This window comes from Eublepharis macularius, chromosome 3 (genome assembly GCF_028583425.1).
Source record: "Eublepharis macularius isolate TG4126 chromosome 3, MPM_Emac_v1.0, whole genome shotgun sequence".
Classification (NCBI taxonomy): Eukaryota; Metazoa; Chordata; class Lepidosauria; order Squamata; family Eublepharidae; genus Eublepharis; species Eublepharis macularius.
In genome coordinates this window covers 171,759,502-171,780,936 of record NC_072792.1, presented here as the reverse complement: position 1 = coordinate 171,780,936, position 21,435 = coordinate 171,759,502, and the positions used below count along the sequence as shown (strand labels likewise).

Here is a 21,435-nt window from a genome sequence, read left to right as displayed (position 1 = left end):
AATGGAGTCAGGGGACTGCCTGAACTCTGTCTGCACTCCTTCTGTCACCCTGGAAACCCGAATCGAAGCCCAACTTACCTTTATGGGCAGGTCTTCCTTCCAACCATGGAGCTGCAAATTGGTTAAAATTGGTTACATAGGAGAAGACACCCAGGGGGAGGGAGGGGGAGGGGGTGTTCTGTAGCCATGGGCACTCCAATCTCATCCCTGCAAACCCTGATAGGCAGCTCTGACGGCCAACCACAGACCTCCTGCTTTTCTCAATGAGACCTCGGTTTATAAAAGGGCACTGTGCTCCCGACTCTGGCTTTCACTTTCAGCAAGCAGTGGAGTGGGACAGAGCTGTTGCTTGCTACTTGCTAGCCTTTGAGAAGAGAGTCAGAGAGAGTATGCCAACGTATGGGCCAACATCAACTGGTGGCTCTAATTGTATCTACTGGAAGTTTCCTGGGGGCCTCGGATTGGAGAAGGTATAACTCCAAGATCCCTATTGCAATCTTGACCTAACTTGGGTGCTGGCTGGAGGAGAGCCTGCTAAACACTCCCTGTGAATATGGGCTCTCTAAGTCCAACAGGGGCCGTTCTGACCCCCACGAACCACGAACATGTTAGTCAGCGGGGCATGTTCATTACGGTTTGTGGGTTCAGTTTCATTGGTGGCAACGAACCACGAACTGCAGGTTCATTATTTTTTTGGTCCATGCCCATGTGTAGTGGCGGGCAGGCTGCTTGATCAGAGTTTAGTATCTACTTGCGGTAGGTCTGTATCTCCTTATCGGGTATACTTCATGGAACCCTTGTGTTTTGTTGGTCCTCTCCTGATCCCAGCTTGAAGGGCAGGTGGGAATTGCCACCTGCTCTGCTTCTGATCCCAGCTGGGTGAAGGTGGAAGATGGGCATTGCTCCCTGCTTTGCTCCTCATCCCAGCTGGGTGAAGGTGGGCGTGGTCATTGCCACCTGCTCCACTCCTTAATCCAAGCTGTGTGAAGGGGAGATTGGCATTGCCACCTGCTCTGCTCCTGATCCCACCAAAACAGAGAAATGCCATGACTAACTTACCACTACAGATTTTTAAAGACACAGTACATAACAGTTAAACCATCAAGTAATCTTCTTTATGTGGTAAAATAGAAAGGTCAATCCATTACAGAAGGCAAAAATGACCATAACAGCCAGCCAATAGCATCATACGTTCTAGAGAATTCAAATAGCAATAGTGCTTGTAAACTTTAGCGGTTGCTATTTCTGTGGCTCTCTCTTATTTCAAGCTGCTCCTGATCCCAGCTGGGTGAAGGCAGGGGGTGGGAATTCCCACCAGCTCTGCTCCTGATCCCAGCTGGGTGAAGAGAGGAAGCAAGCATTGCCAATTGCTTTGATCCTGATCCTAGCTGGGTGAAGGCAGAGAGAGGGCACTGCAACCTGATCTGGCTGAAGAGAGGGGATGGGCATTGCCACCTGCTCTGCTCCTGATCTCAGCTGGGTGAAGGGCAGGTAGGCATTGCAACCTGCTCTGTTCCTGATACCAGCTGGGTGAATGCAGAAGGCAGACATTGCCACATGCTCCACTCCTTTTTTTTTTAAAGAAACGTTTTATTGGATAGGTTGAGAACAAACATAAAAGAAAAAATATACATTTCACTATTTCTTTCTCCTATTGAGTACAAATTTATCCCCAACCCACCCTTTCCCTCCCCCCCCGTCAGACCTCCAACAGCACTTATACCCTATAATTCATACATTGTTCCCTCTAATTCTATTATTTTCCATAATCTTCAAAGCTAAAGTTACAATCAATACTAAATTCAACAAATTACATAATACTCATCAAAAATTATCCATAGACCACAATTGGTCTTTTACATTCCAATTCTTTTCCAGATAGTCTTTCAGTTTCTGCAAACTGTCAGAAAATCATTTGAACTTTGTTCTTTTAGCTTTCTAGTTAATTTGTCCATTTCCACCATCTACAAAAGTTTTTGTATCCACTCATCAACTTCTGGTATCTTGTCTTTCTTCCAATATTGTGCATACAGCAATCTCGCTGCTATAATCATATACCATAATAATGTTCTATCTCTTACATTTATAGTTTCTAAATTAAGTCCTAACAAAAACATTTCAAGATTTTTCTGCAAATTACATTTCAAAATTTTCAATATTTCAGCATGAATAGAAGACCAAAATTGTTTTACCTTATCACAAGTCCACAATATATGGTAAAAGGAACCTTCATGTTCCTGACATTTCCAACATTTATTGGACATTACATTATTCATGTTTGCTAATTTTTCAGCGTTAAATACCATCTGTACATCATTTTATAACAATTTTCCTTCAAATTGACACACGTGGATATTCTCAGGGCATTTTTCCATAAATACTCCCATGATTCATTGTAATCTCTTTATTAAAATTCAATGCCCATTTCACCATTTGAACCTTAACCACTTCATCCTCTGTATACCATTTCAATAATCGTTTAGAAAATTTCGAAATCATTTTCCTATAATCTCCTAATAAAAGTTCTTCCATTGCTGAATTTTCCCTTCTATAACTAAATTTCTTTTTATCTGACTCATATAAGTCTTTAATTTGCTGGTATTGTAGGCATCCATATTTAAAAGTTAAGTTCTCTTCTTTCTTCATTTTAACGATATCTCCATGTATTAACAACAAGTCTTTATAAGTTAGCCATTCCTTCCCTTGATATTCCAAATGCGGTTTTATGACTTCTGCAGGAACAATCCATAAAGGTCTTCTTTCTTCCAAAAATTTTTTGTACTTCAGCCATACAGAGAAAATACTTTTTCTTATATAATGATGTAAAAACATACCATCCATTTTATATTTGTCATACCATAAATAAGCATGCCAACCAAAAATATTGTTATGCCCTTCCAAAGTTAACAATTTATGATTAGTTAAATGTACCCAATCTCTTAGCCATGTCAAACAGATCGCTTTATGATACAATCTCAAATTTGGCATTTGCAAACCACCTTTTTCTTTTGCTTCACACAATACCTTCATCTTAACCCTTGGTTTTTTGCCCGCCCAAACAAAATTTAGCAATTTCCTTTTCCATTTATCAAATTGTTTCACCTCTTTAACAATTGGAATTGTTTGCAATAAAAACATTATCCTTGGTAATACATTCATTTTCACCACAGATATACGACCCATCAATGACAAATTCAATTTACTTCATTTTATCATATCTTTTTTCCAATTGTACCCACAATTTTTCCTAGTTGTTCTTAAATAAATCTATATTTTTCATTGTTAACTCAATTCCCAAGTATTTTGTTTTTTTGACCACTTCACACTCAGTAAGTCTCATTAAATCCTCCTGTTTTGCTTTGATCATATTTTTACATAACAGTTCGGACTTTAATTTGTTAATATAAAATCCTGCCAAATCTCCAAACTCCTTGATCTTATTCAGTAGCAACGGAAGTGTCTGAACTGGATCTTCCAAGATAAACATCGCATCATCTGCAAATGCCCTAAACTTATAGGAAAAACCTTTCACCACATGCTCCACTCCTGATCCCAGCTGGGTGAAAGTGGGGGTGGGCATTGCCACCTTCTCTGTTCCTGTTTCCAGTTGGGTGAAGGTGGCAGGTGGGCATTGCTTCCTACTCCATGCCTGATCCCAGCCTGGGCTTCACACCATGGCGCACTCTCTCGAGGTCTGGTTGTCTCATCTGGGCTTCTCTCCACAACAGCACACTCTGGTGGCACACCAGGTTAGGAAGTGAGTTGTCTTAAATACACTTAGACTTTTATATAGTAGGACTAGCAAAAAAGCCCATGGGGGGGCGCAATGGGCTCAAGAAAGGGGAGGGTGGGCAAGCAGGCTTTTGCTCCTCCTCCGTCACTGATTCCAGCTGATGAAGGAGAAGGTTGGGCATTGTCAACTGCCCCACGCCTGATCTGGTCGGCTTTGCTAGCTGCTCTATGCATGATACATGCCGGTTAAAGGGGGGGGGGATTGCCTCCTGTTCTGTGCCTGACTACAGCTGGGTGAAGAGAGGCAGGCATCGCTACTTGCTCCAAGCCTGATCTCAGCTGAGTGAAGGGGGTGGGTGGGCATTGTCATCTGCTCCCCACTGGGTGAAAGGAGGAAGGCATTGCCTCCTGCTCTGTGCCTGATCCAGACAGGTGAAGGTATGTGACAGGCTTTACTACGTGCTCTGCTCCTGATCCCAGCTGGGTGAAGGGGGAGCAGACATTGCTACCTGCTCTGCCCCTGATTCCAGCAGGTTGAAGGGGGAGGGGCAGGCATTGCTGCATGCTTGGCTCCTGACTCCAGCTGTTTGAAAACAGGGTGGGCATTGCTGCCTGCTCAGTAGCTTATTCCAGTAGGTTGAAGAGGGTGGGCATTGCCACCTGCTCTGTTCCTTATCCTAACTGAGTGAAGGGAAGAAGTGCATTGCCTCCTGCTCTGCACCTGATCCCAGCCAGCTGAAGGTGTGAGGAGTGCATTGCCACCTACTCCACTCCTGATCCCAAATAGGTGATGGAGGGGGGTGGGCATTGCCACCTGCTCTGTTCCTTATCCTAACTGGGTGAAGGGAAGAAGGGCATTGACACCTGCTCTGCTCCTAATACCTGCCATTTATATTTTACATCACATTTCCTCAAGAAAGCCGCAAGTCCTTTATACTTGAATCTTCTTTTACGAGCCAAAAATGGGACATCCTTCAATATTTTAACCTTATTGCCCAAATAATCCAAGTCCACATTGTACGAATTATATAAAATGGTGTCCCAAATCTTCTTAGATGAAAAGTCAATTATAATCTCGCGACGTAGCTGACGCTTCATTACATACTTTGAAGATGTCCGACGTACTTCCAAAATATCGCTTTTTAGCTCTTCTTTAGTTGCCTTTGCGAATGGCGCCAAAAGTCCAGACACCAAATCTTTTAAATTTTCACTTTGCTCTTCTTTTACATTTTGAAGATGCAGTACCGTTTGGGCACGGTCCACTTGTAATCCTATTATTTGATTCTCCAAAAGCTTCACTTCCTTACTTGTTGCTTTCATGCTCTGCTCCGGTCGCTGTTTCTTTAATTGCTTTCACTTCGCTTTCCACTGAATCAACCTTTTGCCCCATTTCATTCAGTTTTTCAACAAAGGGCTGCACAGCATCAAAAACTGCTCATCTCACCATCTCTTCCAAAGTTTCCCCCTTCCCTTGTAACGTTGCCATCACCGATTTACTCATTGCTGGGCTCTGCTTTCTCGTCGCCATCTTAGGGGTGGGGGGCGCCAACTAAGTTCCGAAACTCGGTGCAGGGGAAGAAATCCGCGCCTTTTTAGCTTCAACTCCCACCAATCCTTCGCATACGCTTGAAAATCAGAAGGGATTTGCTTACTCACAGGTTTTCACCTTAAATCTGCTTATTGCCGTTCTCCATGGCCAGAGGACAACAAACCAGGGCTTCAAGAAGTCAAATCCTAAGTGTAATCCAGTTTCTTATAATACAAAGTGCAAAAGTGCTATAAATACATACATAAATACAAGCTAGATTATACAAAATCAATCATAAGTGCATAAATACAGAGTTCAAGTAAGTAGCAAGTATACAATAATTGTAAATCGTCACTGTCCGGAACAAATCTATCAGTTAAAGTGCAAATGCCAAAATTGACAAAGAAGAATCGGTAGGTGGGAGCTTGTGCCAGTGGTACATTAACAGTCCATGAAGTCAAAATATATATAGAAAAATACGCCGACGGGAACTTGCAGGCAAATAACATTAACCCGTTTTGTGAGTATCACTCCTCACTTCCTCCTGGGCATGTATCAGTTTGAACTGAGCATAAGTATGAAGCCAGCACAACAGACTCTCCCACCGTTCCTCCGACCACGTGATTCACGGTTCTCCATGGCCCGGCAGCACATGGAGTGCTGCACAAGTCTGCCGGCCTCCGTTGGAGCAAACGGGCAATTTACCCCCTGCATTGCTTCCAGGGGGTTCTTCCCGCGGCGCCCAGGACCCTGGCTCCCTCACTGGGAGTCCTGGGGGTTAACCCTCGCGGGTCAACCGCCCGGTCAGGCTGCTCAGACGGTTCCTCCCGGACCTGCGGAGAGGAGCGTCCGACATGGCCGGGAAAACGAAACCGAATCAGATGGTTCTGCTATATGATGTAAAAGGATGTCTTCTGCAGGAGGATGTGATTACAGGGAATGCTCAGGAACCATGTCCTGAATGCAGAATTCTTTGTTGTGGATTGTGTTGTGGTTTATTTCCAGCAATTTTTCATCTTTAGAGTGTGATCCCATGCACCTATTTGTAATGTGAATGGCTATAGAGATATTTTCTCTGTACTCTGTCTCACTCTCTCACGTTTCTCACTCTTTTTATCTCACCCATGTGTACTCCCACTCCTTCTATATATTTCTGTCATTTTCATTTCCCCATCCCATTATTCTCTGTTGGCAGAGTTGCGTAGTATGCAGCCTATGCTACAGAGAGAGCTAGCGCTTGTGGAAAGAGACACAAGCTTACACTCAGAGACTTGGTTAAGATTTAGAAATGTGAGTTTCTTTATCATTGGAACACCAGTTAGAAAGGGAAGAGACAGGTCTCGTTACAGCTGTCTAGTCTAAAGATGACAGTGGATGGCTGGATATTGTGTCTTCTTGCATCCAAGGTGGCAAGATAGAAAAGTGGGACAAAGAAAGGAAGATAAGATGTCAGGAAGAGGAAGTCCCTGAGAATACATTCAACACACCAAAGGATAGTGGCAGGATAGTCGAAAGCAAGGGTAAACAGATCCCTGACCTTTCTATCTCTCTGGCTCTTGGATTGTCCCCCTCCGAAAATAGAGAAAGGGATAATTTTCAGTCATCCTCTTCTTACACTCTGTCTGCCTTTCTCCTCCCCTCCACACACATCCATCTTTGTTACCACTCATCATTATCAAGCAAACAAAACATCACAGAGGAAGGTAAAGAGTGTCTTCTCCCTTTATGACAAAGAAAGGAAGAGCAAAGGAATAAAATAGGAGAAGGGAAATGGAAGAGGGGAAGAGATCATCTCCCCCACCCTCAAATACAATTTCCCCATTACAATTTGAAAGGAGGAAATTTTCTGCACATCATATTAAAAGGAAAGCCCCCTGCAGTTCCAAATTGTTTCTTTGGGGTGCAACAACACACACACAGCCCACACACACCCCAGGGTCACAGATAGAGGCTGTCATTCTTCACATTTTGAACTCCCAGAGGTGAAAATAAAGAGCTTAGGGCAGCTGCTCTTAGAGACAAACGTCTGCAAGATGTGCAGCACACAGTGTAGCACCCAAAGGCGAGACAATATCCTGCAAAAGCGTGATGCTCACTTACAGTTGAGCCTGTGGGTAGCTCACCAAGCATCTGAGTAGCTCACCAAGCAAGCTCCATGATCAGAGAAAGGCACCCTGTGGAACTGGTACACCAGCCGCTTGGCCCACTGCCGCCTGTTGCTTCCCTATAAGGCTATGCCCCAGCCTCGACAGACCTTCCTGATGTGAGATCCCAGGTAGCAGGTTAGAACCCGGGGCACCCATCTCCCTGACCGTCTCCAGCCTCAGCTGGTTCAACAACAAGGGAAGATGCACCAGCTTCATGTACAGAAGAGGGTGGATGCTGGAAGGCCAGTGGAGGTGCACTGTGTGCTCATATGCAGGCAACAGATCCCGTTTTCAGGTTTAACCCCCAATGTATTTTTCAAGGTTTCAGATCGGGGGTTCTCCAAGTTTGCAGGCCTACCTGATTTGTTAAGGCAAATCCAAGAGGGGGTGGTCCCAAACAAAATGAAACAAAGCCGAAGAACAGGACCACGTACAAAAGAGTTTAATTTTCTTGCTATCAAAACTCAAATATAAGGCACAACGAAAAGCCAAAATCAATTTTCTTGCTGCCAGAACACAATTGTAAGGCACATAATAAGCCAAAATCAACCGAGGAGTTGTGAAGAATTCCCAAACTCCCGGCTGGAGGTGGCAATGGGTTTGCCAGCTTGGAAATTAGGCCCCGTTTCGCACAATGTGCTTTGTCATAAGCCACATGTAAATCAATTATAGTCTGCTACTGCTATTTTTCTCTTAGAAGCTTCTGTTCCCGAATGATTTTACTTCATGTACTGATTTTGTACTCTTTTGTACGTGGTCCTGTTCTTCGGCTTCGTTTCTACCTGATTTGTTGCCAAGTGCTCCCAAAAGAAATGTCTTAGTATACACAAGTAGGGGGTACTTGACTATTAATACATATGATACTGACTAGCTTTGTCCTGAATGCAGAATTCTTTGTTTTTCTTCCCAGAATCTGAAGTGGACAAACCAGTTTGGTCTCATGAATTGACAATTATTGTGCCCAAACTATGGGAAAAGATGGACTCCTGCCTCATAATCATCTCCGGACAAGATGATGTATTTTCTTCAAGTAAATTGCCCTTCAGATTGTACCTAGCATCTTTATCAATCTCATCTCGCTCGTAAGTAAAATGAGTGACAGACGCTAGCCAACCCTATACTAGGACTGGTATTTTTTGCTAAGGGTGGATATGGGTGCCAGCAGTGTGAGAATTAAGAACCATGAGATGCATGCATCCAAGAAAGATGCATCTATTTATTTATTGCATTCCTATCCCTTCTACTGTATCAAAGGCTGCACACAGATCCAATGGAAGCAGTAAGGAGGCATGGCCTTTGTCCATATTCAGACAGAGATCATCCACTAATGCTACTAGTGCTGTCTCTTTCCCATGCCCTGATCTGAAGCCTAATTGGAAAGTGTCCAGAGCGCTAAGGTTATCCAAGAAAGTCTGGAGTTGGTCAGCTACCGCTCTCTCAATCACTTTGCCAGGAAAGGGCAGATTAGAGACTGGGCAATAATTGGCCAGATCATTTTTGTCTAGGGATGGTTTTTTAAGTAGCGGATGGATAACCACCTGTTTGAGCTGTCGGGGAAAGCTGCCCTGAGTTAGCAACTGATTTACAATAGACCTCAGTGGCTCACTTATATGGTCCTTACTTGACGTTAACAGCCAGGATGGGCAAGGATCGAGCGCACAAGTAGTGGTTTTCACAGACATCAAGATCTTGTTAAGATCTGTCATTGTGATTGGTTCAAAGCAGCTCAAATATAAGCTGCATAGTGTATTTGGCATTTCTTCTATCTCGCTTGCGTTGCAGCTAGCATCTAGATCAGAGCGTATTCGTGTTATTTTATCAGCAAAAAACTTAGCAAAGGCCTCACAGTTAATTGTCTGTTCTTGGGACTGTAAAGGTTCAGATTTAGGGTAGCATCATTTGTTGGGGGTAATAGCAGGGGAATGCCTTTGAGTGCTGCTTCAAGCAGCACTTGGGTGGATGTTGTGGAAAACAAGTGACTGGAGTGGATGGACTTTTGGAGTGGCTTTTGATGCTCTTACCGTCAGGTCTCTTGCAGAGAGAATGATCCTTGTTTTATTCTTCCCAAATCACCAAAGTTGATTTTCAGAGAACTAAAATTAGCCTCACATTAGCTTAACCAAGGGCCATTCAGGAGAGCACCAAAGCTGTGCAGAGTCTTTTGATAACTAGGTGGCAAAAAAAAAAAAACCCTCAACATTTTTCTAAAGAGTACCAGCAGTTTTCTATCCCATTTTCTTTTGAAATGTGCTTCATGAATATACATAAACCATGGGTACATAGTTTTATCCAGTCCCAAACATTGTAATCCAGGGTAATAGTAATTGCAATTAAAACTAGATGTCTGATGACACTAATCCAAGGTTAGGAATCAATTGAGATTGCTTCATGTCACTTCAAGTGTCTTGTTGCCATCTGTCTTTTAAGAAAAGGGGTTCTGACATCCATATTGTCAGACCTTGGCAGGTAGATCCCTCAAGTCCTCTACAGCAAACACACAGGTGATTTGGTTGAAGAAACTTATTAGAGATCCATCAGGTTCAAGTTGCTCAAACAGTGAAATTGGCAGAAGTGGCGTGGTAAAGGAAAGTATAGTCAGATATAGGGGGAGGTCCCGCCCTCAGGTTAGGGACCCATTAGAATTCTGGCACAAAGGCCAGAGACAAAAGTACCACTGTTTAGATTGAGCAAGAGATCATGCCCATTCCCTTAGAAGATACAATTCAGATTAGCTGCAGCTGGCCCCAAGGACATTGACTTTAAAAGTGAAAGTGTCTAACTTCAAAGTCTAGATAACACAGTGAGTTCACAAATAACAAGCACTGAATGGCACTCAGGACTCTCCACAGTCTCAGAGGATTAATAGGTAGCAAATAACATACACGTGGCATGGAAGCAGGCAGGCATACTTGACACATAGACTTTGTACTCTGAAGGCAAGTGACCGTTGTCTCTCTGCAGGGTCGTAGCATTGCTGAAGCCAGTTCCTGTCCAGCCACTCACCTTCTATGTAAGTACTGAAGGGCTTCTCTTTGCTTCGACAACCAAACTTGTCAGTAGGATTTTCCAGTATGCTGTGCCCATCCACTGCGGCAGAATCCCCTCAACCGCAGGGCTTCAATGGGGGAGGCTTAGCCTCAGAAGTTGGGATTTGCTGGCAACTGCATTTCTGATGAAATTCCACCAAAGGGACCAATATCATCTTACTATATAATTGAGTAAGCGTATTTCAGACAACTCACTTTACACTCTGGTGCACCACCAGAGGGCATTGCCATGGAGGGAAGCCTAGACAAGGCACTATGTCCCTCCAGAAAACGTGCCATGGTGGGAAGCCCAGGCTGGGAGCAGGATGGGAGCAGGTGGCAATGCCCGCCTCCTGCCTCCACCCAGTTGGCATTAGAAGTGAGGCAGGTGGCAATGCCAACCACCCAACTTAACCCAGCTGATACTAGGAGCGGAAGAGGTGGCAATACCCACCTCCTACCTTCACCCAGCTGGTATTAGGAGCAGAGCAGGTGGCAATGCTCACCCACCCCCACCTTAACCCAGTTGGTATTAGGAGCAAAGCAGTTGGCAATGCTTACTCCCCCCCTTCAGCCAGATGGGATCAGGAGCAGAGCAGGTGGCAATGCCTAACCCCAGCTTAACCCAGCTGATAGCAGCAGCGGAGCAGGAGGCAATGCCTACCCCCCCTTTGTACCAGTTGGGATCAGGAGCACAGCAGTTGGCAATGCCTGCCCCCACCATAACCCAGCTGGTATTAGGAGCGGAGCAGGTAGCAATGCCCATCCCCTGCCTTAACCCAGCTGGTAATAGGAGTGGAGCAAATGATAATGCCCACGCTCTGTCTTAACCCAGCTGGTATTAGGAGCAGAGCAGGTGACAATGTCCACCCCCTGCCTTAACACAGCTAGAGCAGGTGGCAGTGCTCACCCCCCTTCAGCCAGCTGGGATCAGGAGCGGAGCAGGTGGCAATGCCTAGCCCCTGCCTTAACCCAGCTGGTATTAGGAGTGGTGCAGGTGGCAATGCCCACCCCTCTACCAAAACCCATTTGGGATCAGGATTGGAGCAGGCGACAATGCCCACCTCGGGCATTCACCTGGCTGGGATCAGGTGCAGAGCAGGAGGAAATGTGCTTCTTCCCTTCACCCAGCTGGGATAAGGAGCAGAGGAGGTGGCAATGCCCACCCTCTTCAATCTACCAGAATAAGCCACTGAGCAGGCAGCAATGCCCACCCTGTCTTCACCCTGCTGGAGTCAGAAGCCAAGCATGCAGCAATGCCTCCCCCCCCCCCACATTCAACCTGCCAGAATCAGAAACAGAGCAGATGGAAATGCCTGCACCTGCTTCACCCAGCTGGGATCAGGAGAAGAGCAGGTAGTAAAGCCCGCCAACCACCTTCACCTGTCAGGATCAGGCACGGAGCAGGAGGCAATAGCTATTCCTCCCTTCACCCAGTGGGGAGCAGGTGGCAATGCCCACCCCCTTCACTTAGCTGGGATCAGGCTCGGAGCAGGCAGCAATGCCTGCCCCCCTTCACCCAGCCATAGTCAGACACAGAACAGGAGGCAATGCCCCATCTTTACCCAGCATGTATCAGACATGGAGCAGGTAGCAAAGCTCACCACCCCTTCATATGGCCAAGGTCAGGCAGATTAGGCATGGAGTAGATGGCAATGCCCACCCCCCTCCTTCACCAGCTGGAATCAGTGATGGAGGAGGAGCGAATGCCTGCCTGCCCGCCCTCACCTTTTTAGAGCCCACTGTATTTTTCTCCCACAGAGGGCTTTGTGCTAGTTTTAAATATTCAGTTAGGAAAGGCCAATTTCTTTTGCCAAAGGCGATCTTTTGCTTCTATGTTCCTTTCATTTCTTTTGTTTCAGAAACACCCATTAGGATGGGAGAATATTACAGGATATGATATAATGGCATATTCATGGTGGAGGTTTATGAATGACTCTGCTGCACCCCCACACTGGCTAGTGCAATTCCCGATGGTCAAGGTAACCCTCACTTTTGTCTCCACCAAGGCTGGCTAGGCCATTCCCTCATCCTTAAACTGCAGAAATGACACTAGAGGCATTTTTAAAATTTTAAAAAAATCTAGTTTATTGATTTTAGAGGGAAAAGGTAAGGTGAAATTAGGGGTTGAAAATATCTGAGGCAATTCAACAAATTTATACCTCTGAGGTAAAATCAGTATATGCACAGACTTTAGTTCTTATGCTTATCACAGATACTTAAATGTATATGTTTTGAGGCTTTTGTTCCCTTAGTTTTCCCCAAATACTCTAGCATACTTTCTTTTAGTATTCTTTTTCTCTTTTGGAGTTAGGAATGCTGGTACCCATTTTCCAGTACCCCAAGCCTCTTCTCTTCACACATCAGTGCTTTTCTTCAGTTGTTAACTGAATTGGAGGGTCTCCACAGGTAGTTTTCAACCACACCTGACCAGGAATCTCTCCACTCTCCAGAGCTACCTCCCTGTTTGTCTCGGAAGGACAATCTCCTCTCCTTAGAAGATCTATCCATTTTCTTTGGCCTGAATGGGAGTCTGCGCCTACTTTCCAAACTTCCTTGCCAATTTTTCTCCAGTTCTCCTGGCGGTGTTAAACTGCTTTCAGTTAGAACTCCATCTCCTAACTCTTAACACTCTATTCCTCTCAGCTTGGACTGACATCAGAACATCCTCTTTCCAGCTCATGCTATCCAATCAGATTCTTTGGAGTAGCCTGTCACTCAAAGCTCTCTGTGTCTATGAAGGATTAACCCTTAAAGATCCTTCAGCTGTGTGTACAGAACTTCCAGGCTTTTAAAAATGTGCAGTTTGTCATACCTGGGTACTGAATCCAGAGAATCCACTCTGCTGCTTTCACAAGTACCTCATATTTCTCTGTTCCCCATAACTTGTGTATCTGCAAATAAGTGAAGGACTAGGAAGTTCAGGAGTGGAATAGGAAGTCAAAAGTTGCTTGGGCCCCCATGTGACATGGATAGGCCATGTGTCCAGATGTATCACATAATCAGCTCATAACATATGATGGACCAAGAGGTACTGAGGAACACTTCAGGTGCTGCTGCCTCCACCTCCTTGCCAGCCACAGTCTCCTCCTGAGAAAGAGGTGAGCAAGCAGAGACCACTGTGCTTGCACTTGGACTGTGCTCCTCCCAATGACGAAGACAAAGAAGCCACTGCAGCTGTTGCCTCCTGCTCGCTTCTCTGCAGATGTGGCATTCCTTCTCCTCCTTAGACCCAGGTGGTAATATTGATTGAGATTTGCCTGTTGCCTCCTCTTGTGCCACTGCCAATTAGGGGCAAGCCAAGTCCCAGCAGCCCTGAAAATCATGGACATGCCTTTTAGCAGCTGCAGTCTCCGATTCATCTGAACATTGGGCCACCAAGATGTTTCCTGGTAAGTTAAATGGACAGTCCAGCCCAGAATGTGATGAAAAATTGAACCACCTGCAGATCTTAATTCTCCAAAACATGTTTCATTATTGACAGCAAGAGAAAAAGTGAATGTGTCCAAATATTCCTGGAGTCATGTTACCAGCAGACCTTTACAATATTCATATTCAATTATCTAAACTTGAAAAGAATTAAGGCAGCCTGCATTTCAACAGAAAATGTCAAACTGTTTTATACCAATTAACAAACAACTATCGTTTGACTTCTGAACATTTGTTCCTTCACTATTAGCTTGATAGATAGGCAACATGGAAACAGTTTTGGGATGGTATTTTCCTTTTATCTTAGGAGATGTGCCATATAGGCAACCTCTGTCCAGGGATCTTTTACCCCCATGAGAAGCCTATTCACTTGTTCTCTCTCTGCAGGCCACTGTGAGAGCCATGGACACAGTCACAGACTATGTGATGAAAACGTATTATCAAAACATCACACAGTTCACATTAACAGGTGTTTCCATGGTAGGTATGAATGGCATTGCTAAGCACATTGTTCACTGTTTCTTGGCTGTATCTCTGCTTTCATGTTCATCATCCCTGCTGCGTGCCATTCTCTGATTCTTACATACTTGCTGTGTAAATTGCGTCTCTTCTCTCTGTCTGCTTTCTCCTTCCTGCAGGCTGGCTGGGTCACTTGGCTGACAGCAGCAGTTGACAGGAGGGTTGCTGCAATCATTCCCATTGGCATGGATTTGCTGAACTTCACTGAGGTGAGAATCACCTTTCACTCAAATGTCCCCATGGAGCATTGCAGGTTGATGGCAAGTAGCAAGCAGCAGCATTGACTCCGTCATAAATGTGTTTGTGTTCTTTTAAAAACTGTATAGCATATGGTTGTTGTGGGTTTTCCGGGCTGTATTGCCAAGACCACGGCAATACAGCCCGGAAAACCCACAACAACCATCGTTCTCCGGCTGTGAAAGCCTTCGACAATGTATAGCATATGTTTGGTTACACTCATCCTCACACTGCTTCCCCACATCTGTTTCTAGTCTCTCTTCCTACTATCTGATAAAAAATACTGATATAGCAAAACTGTGTTACTATCTTTGGTTGTATGACAACACAGTCCTAAGAGGACTTATACTTTCTCAGTCCATTGAACTCAATGGCCTTAGAAGGAAGTAACTCTGATCAGGACTGCATAATGAATTGTCGGATCAGCAGGGGTGGGATGACGGGGAGTTATATGACTAGTTTTACTAGTATTTCCCCCTTGCACATTTTGCATGCCAAAGCTGAGCATGTTTTTTTGTTAAGTGAGAGTTCATCTTTGTAGCTTCTGTGCAAAGACAGTACATCAAATGTAGCTATACTGTTTCACTTACCCATCAAGTGCCTCATGACCTTATTTGAAGATTTATATCTACATCCCATTGCAGTACTGCCTAGAAATTGCACGGCGGAGACATCTGAATTCATGCCACAGTAACCGCAAGGCTTCTCTGTCTGGCATGGGTGGTGGAACTGGGGGAGAAGGTGGAGAAGGAAGGAGGGGAAAGCAGCAACAGCACCAGTGCCACCTCCTTTTCCTGGATGCCTCTGCTTGTCTGCTTTCTCTCCCTGCCAGTGTTTTTACTTCCTTCTTCTATCCCCAACACCTTGTTTCCCATCCAGGTTCTTTTGTGGCTTGCAGCAGCTCCCACCACCCTCCAGCTTCTTCCCTTTCATCATCATTCCACTTGCCCCATCCGGCTTCTTCTCTGCCTCTCCTCATCTTCCACTGGAAGCTACATTAACACTGTTCAGTTGAGATCCTTTACATTGTGTTGGTTTGGGGTGTTTTTAATTTTTTTTTAAAAAAATATTTCAATTAATAAATACCAAACAACACAATTTGGTGCTACACCTCTGAAGATGCCAGCCACAGCTGCTGGCGAAACGTCAGGAACTACAATGCCAAGACCACGGCAATACAGCCCGGAAAACCCCCAACAACCAACACAAAATATAAATTACAATCATCTAAATCATACATCTACAATCATTCACTGCTACAGCCTCCCTTAGCAGAATCCAAAACCCTTATCCTCTCTAACTCCCTTTCCAACAAACTCCAACAGTCACTGACCCAGCATTCTGCCAGCTCTCATTGGCTGTTTCTCAGGAGAGGTGGAGCTGTAACCAGTCCTGTCCATCACAACATTCTTATATTTCCCTCTAAACCTTACATGGAAGCTTCTCTCCTCTTTCTCTTTTGCGTGAAAGGAGACAAACACATACCCCTTTGCTCTAGATGGAAACACAACAGCATCAGCATCTTTTCTGTTTGTCTCTCCTCCTCCTTCAAGCTTACACAGATATGACAGTCAACCTTTAGCCGGCTACCTGAACCCGGCTTCCACCAGGATCGAACTCAGGTCATGAGCAAAGTTTGGACTGCAGTACTGCAGCTTACCACTCTGTGCCACGGGGCTCTTCTCTGCTAGGATAATCCTTAACTTTTACTGGGCTTTTAAACAATGGCCTGTGCTTCCTATATTAGCCAATCTGATTCTGGAATCTCAACTTCTTAAAATGCTGGCCTCCACAATCCAACCCTGCTGAGAATGGCCTTATATTCATCCAAGTCTCATGTTCCTAATTTTGTGCAGAATTTCCACCATCAATACCGAGTGTACTGTGGTTGGTCTTACATGTTGAGACCCTTCTATGAGATGAATATAACTCAGGTGTTGGACAATCCCTGTTTCAGTGATCTGGCTTCGCATGTGGACCCATTGGGTGAGCAAGTATTATCTTTGTAGAGACTCACTGAATATATGGAGGAAAAGGAGTGGAGGTGGGATGGAAAGTATCAGAAGGGCTGGTTGAAGTCCATCTGTGATGGACACAGCAGCATTTCTCCTTCTGTCCTGTGCAATGGTTCCTCTTCCATGCTACTTAGCTGGAGTTAGGATCAGAGTGGGGCTTTCATGCACCTGCCTTGACAATAACCATTGGATTGTCCCTTTCCAGCATACAATCAGCGATACACAAACATATCCAAGTACATAATCATTGCTTCAGGGGATGAGTTTTTCCAGCCTGACAACTCACATAATTACTTTTTCCAGCTAGAAGGAGAAAAACATCTACAGTAAGTCTGTACTCCTTCGGAAGGTCATTTTTTTCTTTCTTATTCCTAATAGAGGAAGAGATGAGAATGGCAAATTTCCACACAAAAAAAAGTAGAAATGTTACAGCTTATAGTCAATATTAATATGTAAACAGCATAGTTTATGAAGGTGCATATAGCAATTATATCAATTACGTCAGTTAGTCCACCCTCATCAGACACTGCCTTTTGTAAAAGGAATACTTTTTGTGTGTGTATGGAGTATTGGGTAACCCTACCGTCACTCAGTCTTCACAGTCTATCAGCCAATTAACACCTTATAATGTCTGTGTAGAACATAATTCACATTCATGGTGGGAGTTTTGTGCTCAGAAATAGATCCCTGGGTATAAGGGGGACCAATTGAGATTGGGACTGCTGGGAGGGAGAATTAAGCCTTTCCTCCATGCAGATTTCCTGACTGGAAACATGCCTATGAAGCTGTTACTTGCCCTGTTGGTGAAATCTACGTGTGCTGGTGGATCAGATGTATAATTTCCCAAGTAGGGTATAGAGAAGCTTCTTATTAGGTTGGGAAACTGGTGTGTGGTGGAGGCTTAAGTTCCCATGCACCACAGTCCTCATCCAAATTAGGCCCATGCATGCCTGAGAATTCAGTTCTAAGCAGGAAACTCCCAGGTCACTCCTGCTGGCCGTCCAAGTGGTCTTCACAGAGTGTGAAACAGTTCTGATCAGTGGGCTAGAAATATCAGTGCTGAAACTGGGGGAGAGGAAGAATGAGAAATTATTGCAATCTCATTTCAGACAGGGTTTCTTTTTAATCTTTTCCTAGTCTGGCCCCAACTACTCTTGAGACTGAAAGATGAAGTATGGATATCCCAATGAGCAGTCAAAGGGGGATTTAAACTTTAGGGTTTGCCCCCTCCCCTTTTCTCCTGGTATAACTCCTTTACGGGCCTGAGTCAGGGACTCCTGGGTTGGGCAAGAGTTCCCATGAGTTCTTTATTGGCCATGCTCTGTAATCTTTTCTTCCTAGGGTTGCCAGTCCCCTACTTGGGGGAGGGGAGAATCCTCAACTGCTGCCAGCTGCCATCCCCTACCATTGCTCACCTGGCCTGTTGGGGGACAAATGGTGCAGCGAATTGACTGGGAGGTGCAGCCTACCCAGGAGGCACATGGCCAGAACTGACATGTGTGCACCCACTTTGCAGGGAAATGATGTCATTTCTATTGTGACATGGAAGCAATAAGCAATGCGAGGATATGATTTTTTTTAAAAAAAAAACATCGCAGGCACTCAGCAATCAAGGTGATTTACAATTTTCTTCCTTTTCCTTTCCAGAATCATTCCCAATATTGATTACAGATTTCAGGATAATTTGAGACTATTAAAGACAATCCTAGTTTATTACAGTTACATCATAAATAATGAACTACGGCCCTTCATCTCTTGGCAGAGAGCAACGGTAAGAAAAACACACGTACTCTGAACATCACCCCCTGAAAGGTGCAGACAGGCATATTCTACTTGCTTTGTACTTTCCTCTCGATACCCCTGTTGCACTACTACTGGGAAGTGATGTTTGAGTTTATGTTAAGGGTGGGAGCTGAACTTTCAAAACAAATGCTTCACTTTTTGACCTAACTAGCAGGTTCATCATGCCACCACAGGCTCCTGATATTGTACCAGTCACCTTCCGAACTTATGGGTGCCTTGCAAAGACTGCCACTTCTCAGGTGCTAGGAAAAATTATGAGTTCCTTCCTTACAAGAAGGTTAAACAGGACATGCAGGTTTGACCCTGAGGCCGCATAGCATCTGTGGGGAATAGCTGTTTAAAAAATAAAGGAGAACCCAAATGGCCTCAGAACACCACTGCAGAAGAAAGAGCTCCAGACTTCTCCCTAAGCCATTTCCCCTTCTCAAAAGAGCACAAGGGGAGGGTATTTTCCTGTTTTTACTGGTCCATGTTCACAGAATTATCCATGTGGAGCAGGAAAAACAGATGCCACCCCACTTGCTATTTTGGAAAATGCTTGAGGGGACAGAGAAGAGCCTTTCCTGTGAGCTACCACAAATTTTGTTAGTCTTATAGGTGCTACTGGATTCTTGCTCTTTTCCCCCTGTTTTGGCATTCTTAGGCCTTTTGGGCTGTCCTTTATTTTTAACAGCCATTCCTCACAGCTGCTGTATGGCTGTGGGGAACTTCAGTTGGGTCTAGTGAGCGCAGGCCCAACTCTTTAAATCTGCACAGTCTGCAGTGTGAACATGGCCATTTTCACATGCACTCGTAAGCCTCCAGAAGATCGCTTGAAACTCCCAGCAAGAAGCATCTTCCTAGAGCAATTTCGCAGCACAGTCTTGTTTAATGGTGCAATTTCTAACATCATTGCACCATTAAAGGGCTAGGAAGATGTTTTGTGCTGTGAGTTTCACGCAATCTTCCAGAGGCTGAAGGGTGCATGTGAAAATGACCAATGTCAGGAAAGCATTCATGGCTAATAGCTGCTTTCTTTATGCTCTTGATGATACTGGATTGTGCCCTATTTTATGGGTATAAACTGACCATCTGTGCTTAAGACAGTTGTTGCTGAAGGCAACAATTTTAGTTTTAGTGTAGTTGATTCTTAATTCTTCCCTATCACAGTAATCCGCCAGGCTGGCTAACAGCCTTCCGAGTCCAATTTGGGTAAATGATACTATTGCCATGTCATCCGCATACAATAGAGTGGTGATTTTCTGACTGGCCAGTGAGGGGGGGAAAGAATTCTGAGAATTCATGGCCTGAACAAAATCATTAATATAAAAATATATGATTTTTAGCTTCCACAAGAATTTTAGCTAAATTATAAATCTGTTTTAGTCCAGGGTTTAATTGCACCACTTATTTGTACAGATATTTTAAATTCTACTTACTTGTATCTTGTTATGATGGACTGTCTAACTTGTACTGAAATGAATTGTGTCTTTGCATTTTGTGCTATGGGGTTAGGATGTTATGGCCCATGGCTACAATAATAAACATTTTGCTTTGCTTACTGGATTGTGCCCAGCAGGGCAATGGATCTGGTAGAGAGGAGATAAAGGGACTCAATATCCACTCCTAACGGGACCCAAAGTTTCTTTGCAAGAGTCCAGAGCTAAATGTCACCTTCCTTCCTACTACAGGGCAGAGTGGTAAGCTGCAATACTGCAGCCCAAGCTCTGCTCATGACCTGAGTTCGATCCTGGTGGAAGCCGGGTTCAGGTAGCCGGCTCAAGGTTGACTCAGCCTTCCATCCTTCCAGGGTCGGTAAAATGAGTGCCCAGTTTCCAGGGGGTAACGTGTAGATGACTGAGAAAGGCCATGGCAAACCACCCTGTAAAAAAAGTCTGCCAAGAAAACGTCGTGATGCGGCATCCCCCCATGGGTCAGTAATGACTCAGTGCTTGCACCTTTACCTTTTAAAAATAAAAGTAGATGTTTGAAAATGGACCACCAGCTTCAGGATGATGGTAGTGGTCCATTTTCAGAAAAAGGTAGTGATCCATTTTCAGAAAAAAGGTGGTGGTGATTTTCAGAAAAAGGAATTCCTCTCTCCATATCAATATCACTTGGTCAACAGCACCCAAAATGAACTTCATGGGCTTCCCTGAGTCAAGTACTCACCGTATCATACTTCCTAGGCACAAGTCTCAGCTTTTAAGAAGCCAAAGAATCTTTGGTTCATTTTTTCTCACGATCATCTTTTGCTCTTTCTAGACAAATACCTCTGGAATCATCTATTTCAATTCATCCTCAACACCCTCTGAAATTTTCTCTTACCATGCCGATACCGTTGATGGTTCCAGGTAGGGTTCTTCCAGCCACACTGAAGTTTAGTAGATACTTGATCTTTGACAGAGATTTTTCTCAGCAGATAACACAAATTCCATTCTGCCTCTAATATTCCTAGGAGAGACTTTAGGATGAGGATAGCAGCTGACCATTCTTCTCAAGACAATCCTGTAAAATGGACTAAGAGTAATGTTAAGCATGTGGTGAGTAACTTTTTCATTAAATGGCTTCATGATTGAGGAATAAATGTTTGCAATATAAAAGAGAATGTGGAGATGATACTTAAAGGTTGTTTCTCCTAATTGGGGCCTATGGGTCCACTTAGATCTTCCCAGCAATTTCCGTTGGCTCTTCTCACACTCAGGCCTATTATACTGACCACTGCTCAAATATTTTTAGAGGCACTGCAAAGCAAAAGTGTCAGTAGAGGTGGATATAGTTTGTGTTTGGGGTAATGAGGTTTTTTGTCTCTCTATTTCAATAAATATATCCCTGATGCTGATCACGGTAGACTGCTCAGCTGCGGATGCAGTCTGACAAAACTGTAGAGGAGTTAGCCGTGTTAGTCTGTGGTAGCAAAATCAAAAAGAGTCCAGTAGCACCTTTAAGACTAACCAATTTTATTGTAGCATAAACTTTCGAGAATCAAGTTCTCTTCGTCAGATGCCTGATACAGAGAC

The 21,435-nt window shown here is 44.4% G+C and overlaps 1 protein-coding gene across 1 annotated transcript in view; it reads left to right on the top strand.

Annotated features, from left to right (window-relative positions):
• LOC129326319 (autocrine proliferation repressor protein A-like) overlaps positions 1 to 20,773 on the top strand; it is a 48,990-nt gene extending 28,217 nt beyond the window's left edge. Inside the window, exons 5-11 of the mRNA XM_054974473.1 lie at positions 12,296 to 12,415; positions 14,250 to 14,342; positions 14,501 to 14,590; positions 16,475 to 16,604; positions 16,839 to 16,959; positions 18,281 to 18,404; positions 20,681 to 20,773. Of these exons, the coding sequence (XP_054830448.1) occupies positions 12,296 to 12,415; positions 14,250 to 14,342; positions 14,501 to 14,590; positions 16,475 to 16,604; positions 16,839 to 16,959; positions 18,281 to 18,404; positions 20,681 to 20,773 (771 nt within the window). The remainder of the gene's footprint in view (positions 1 to 12,295; positions 12,416 to 14,249; positions 14,343 to 14,500; positions 14,591 to 16,474; positions 16,605 to 16,838; positions 16,960 to 18,280; positions 18,405 to 20,680) is intronic.
• The last annotated feature ends 662 nt before the right edge of the window (positions 20,774 to 21,435 follow it).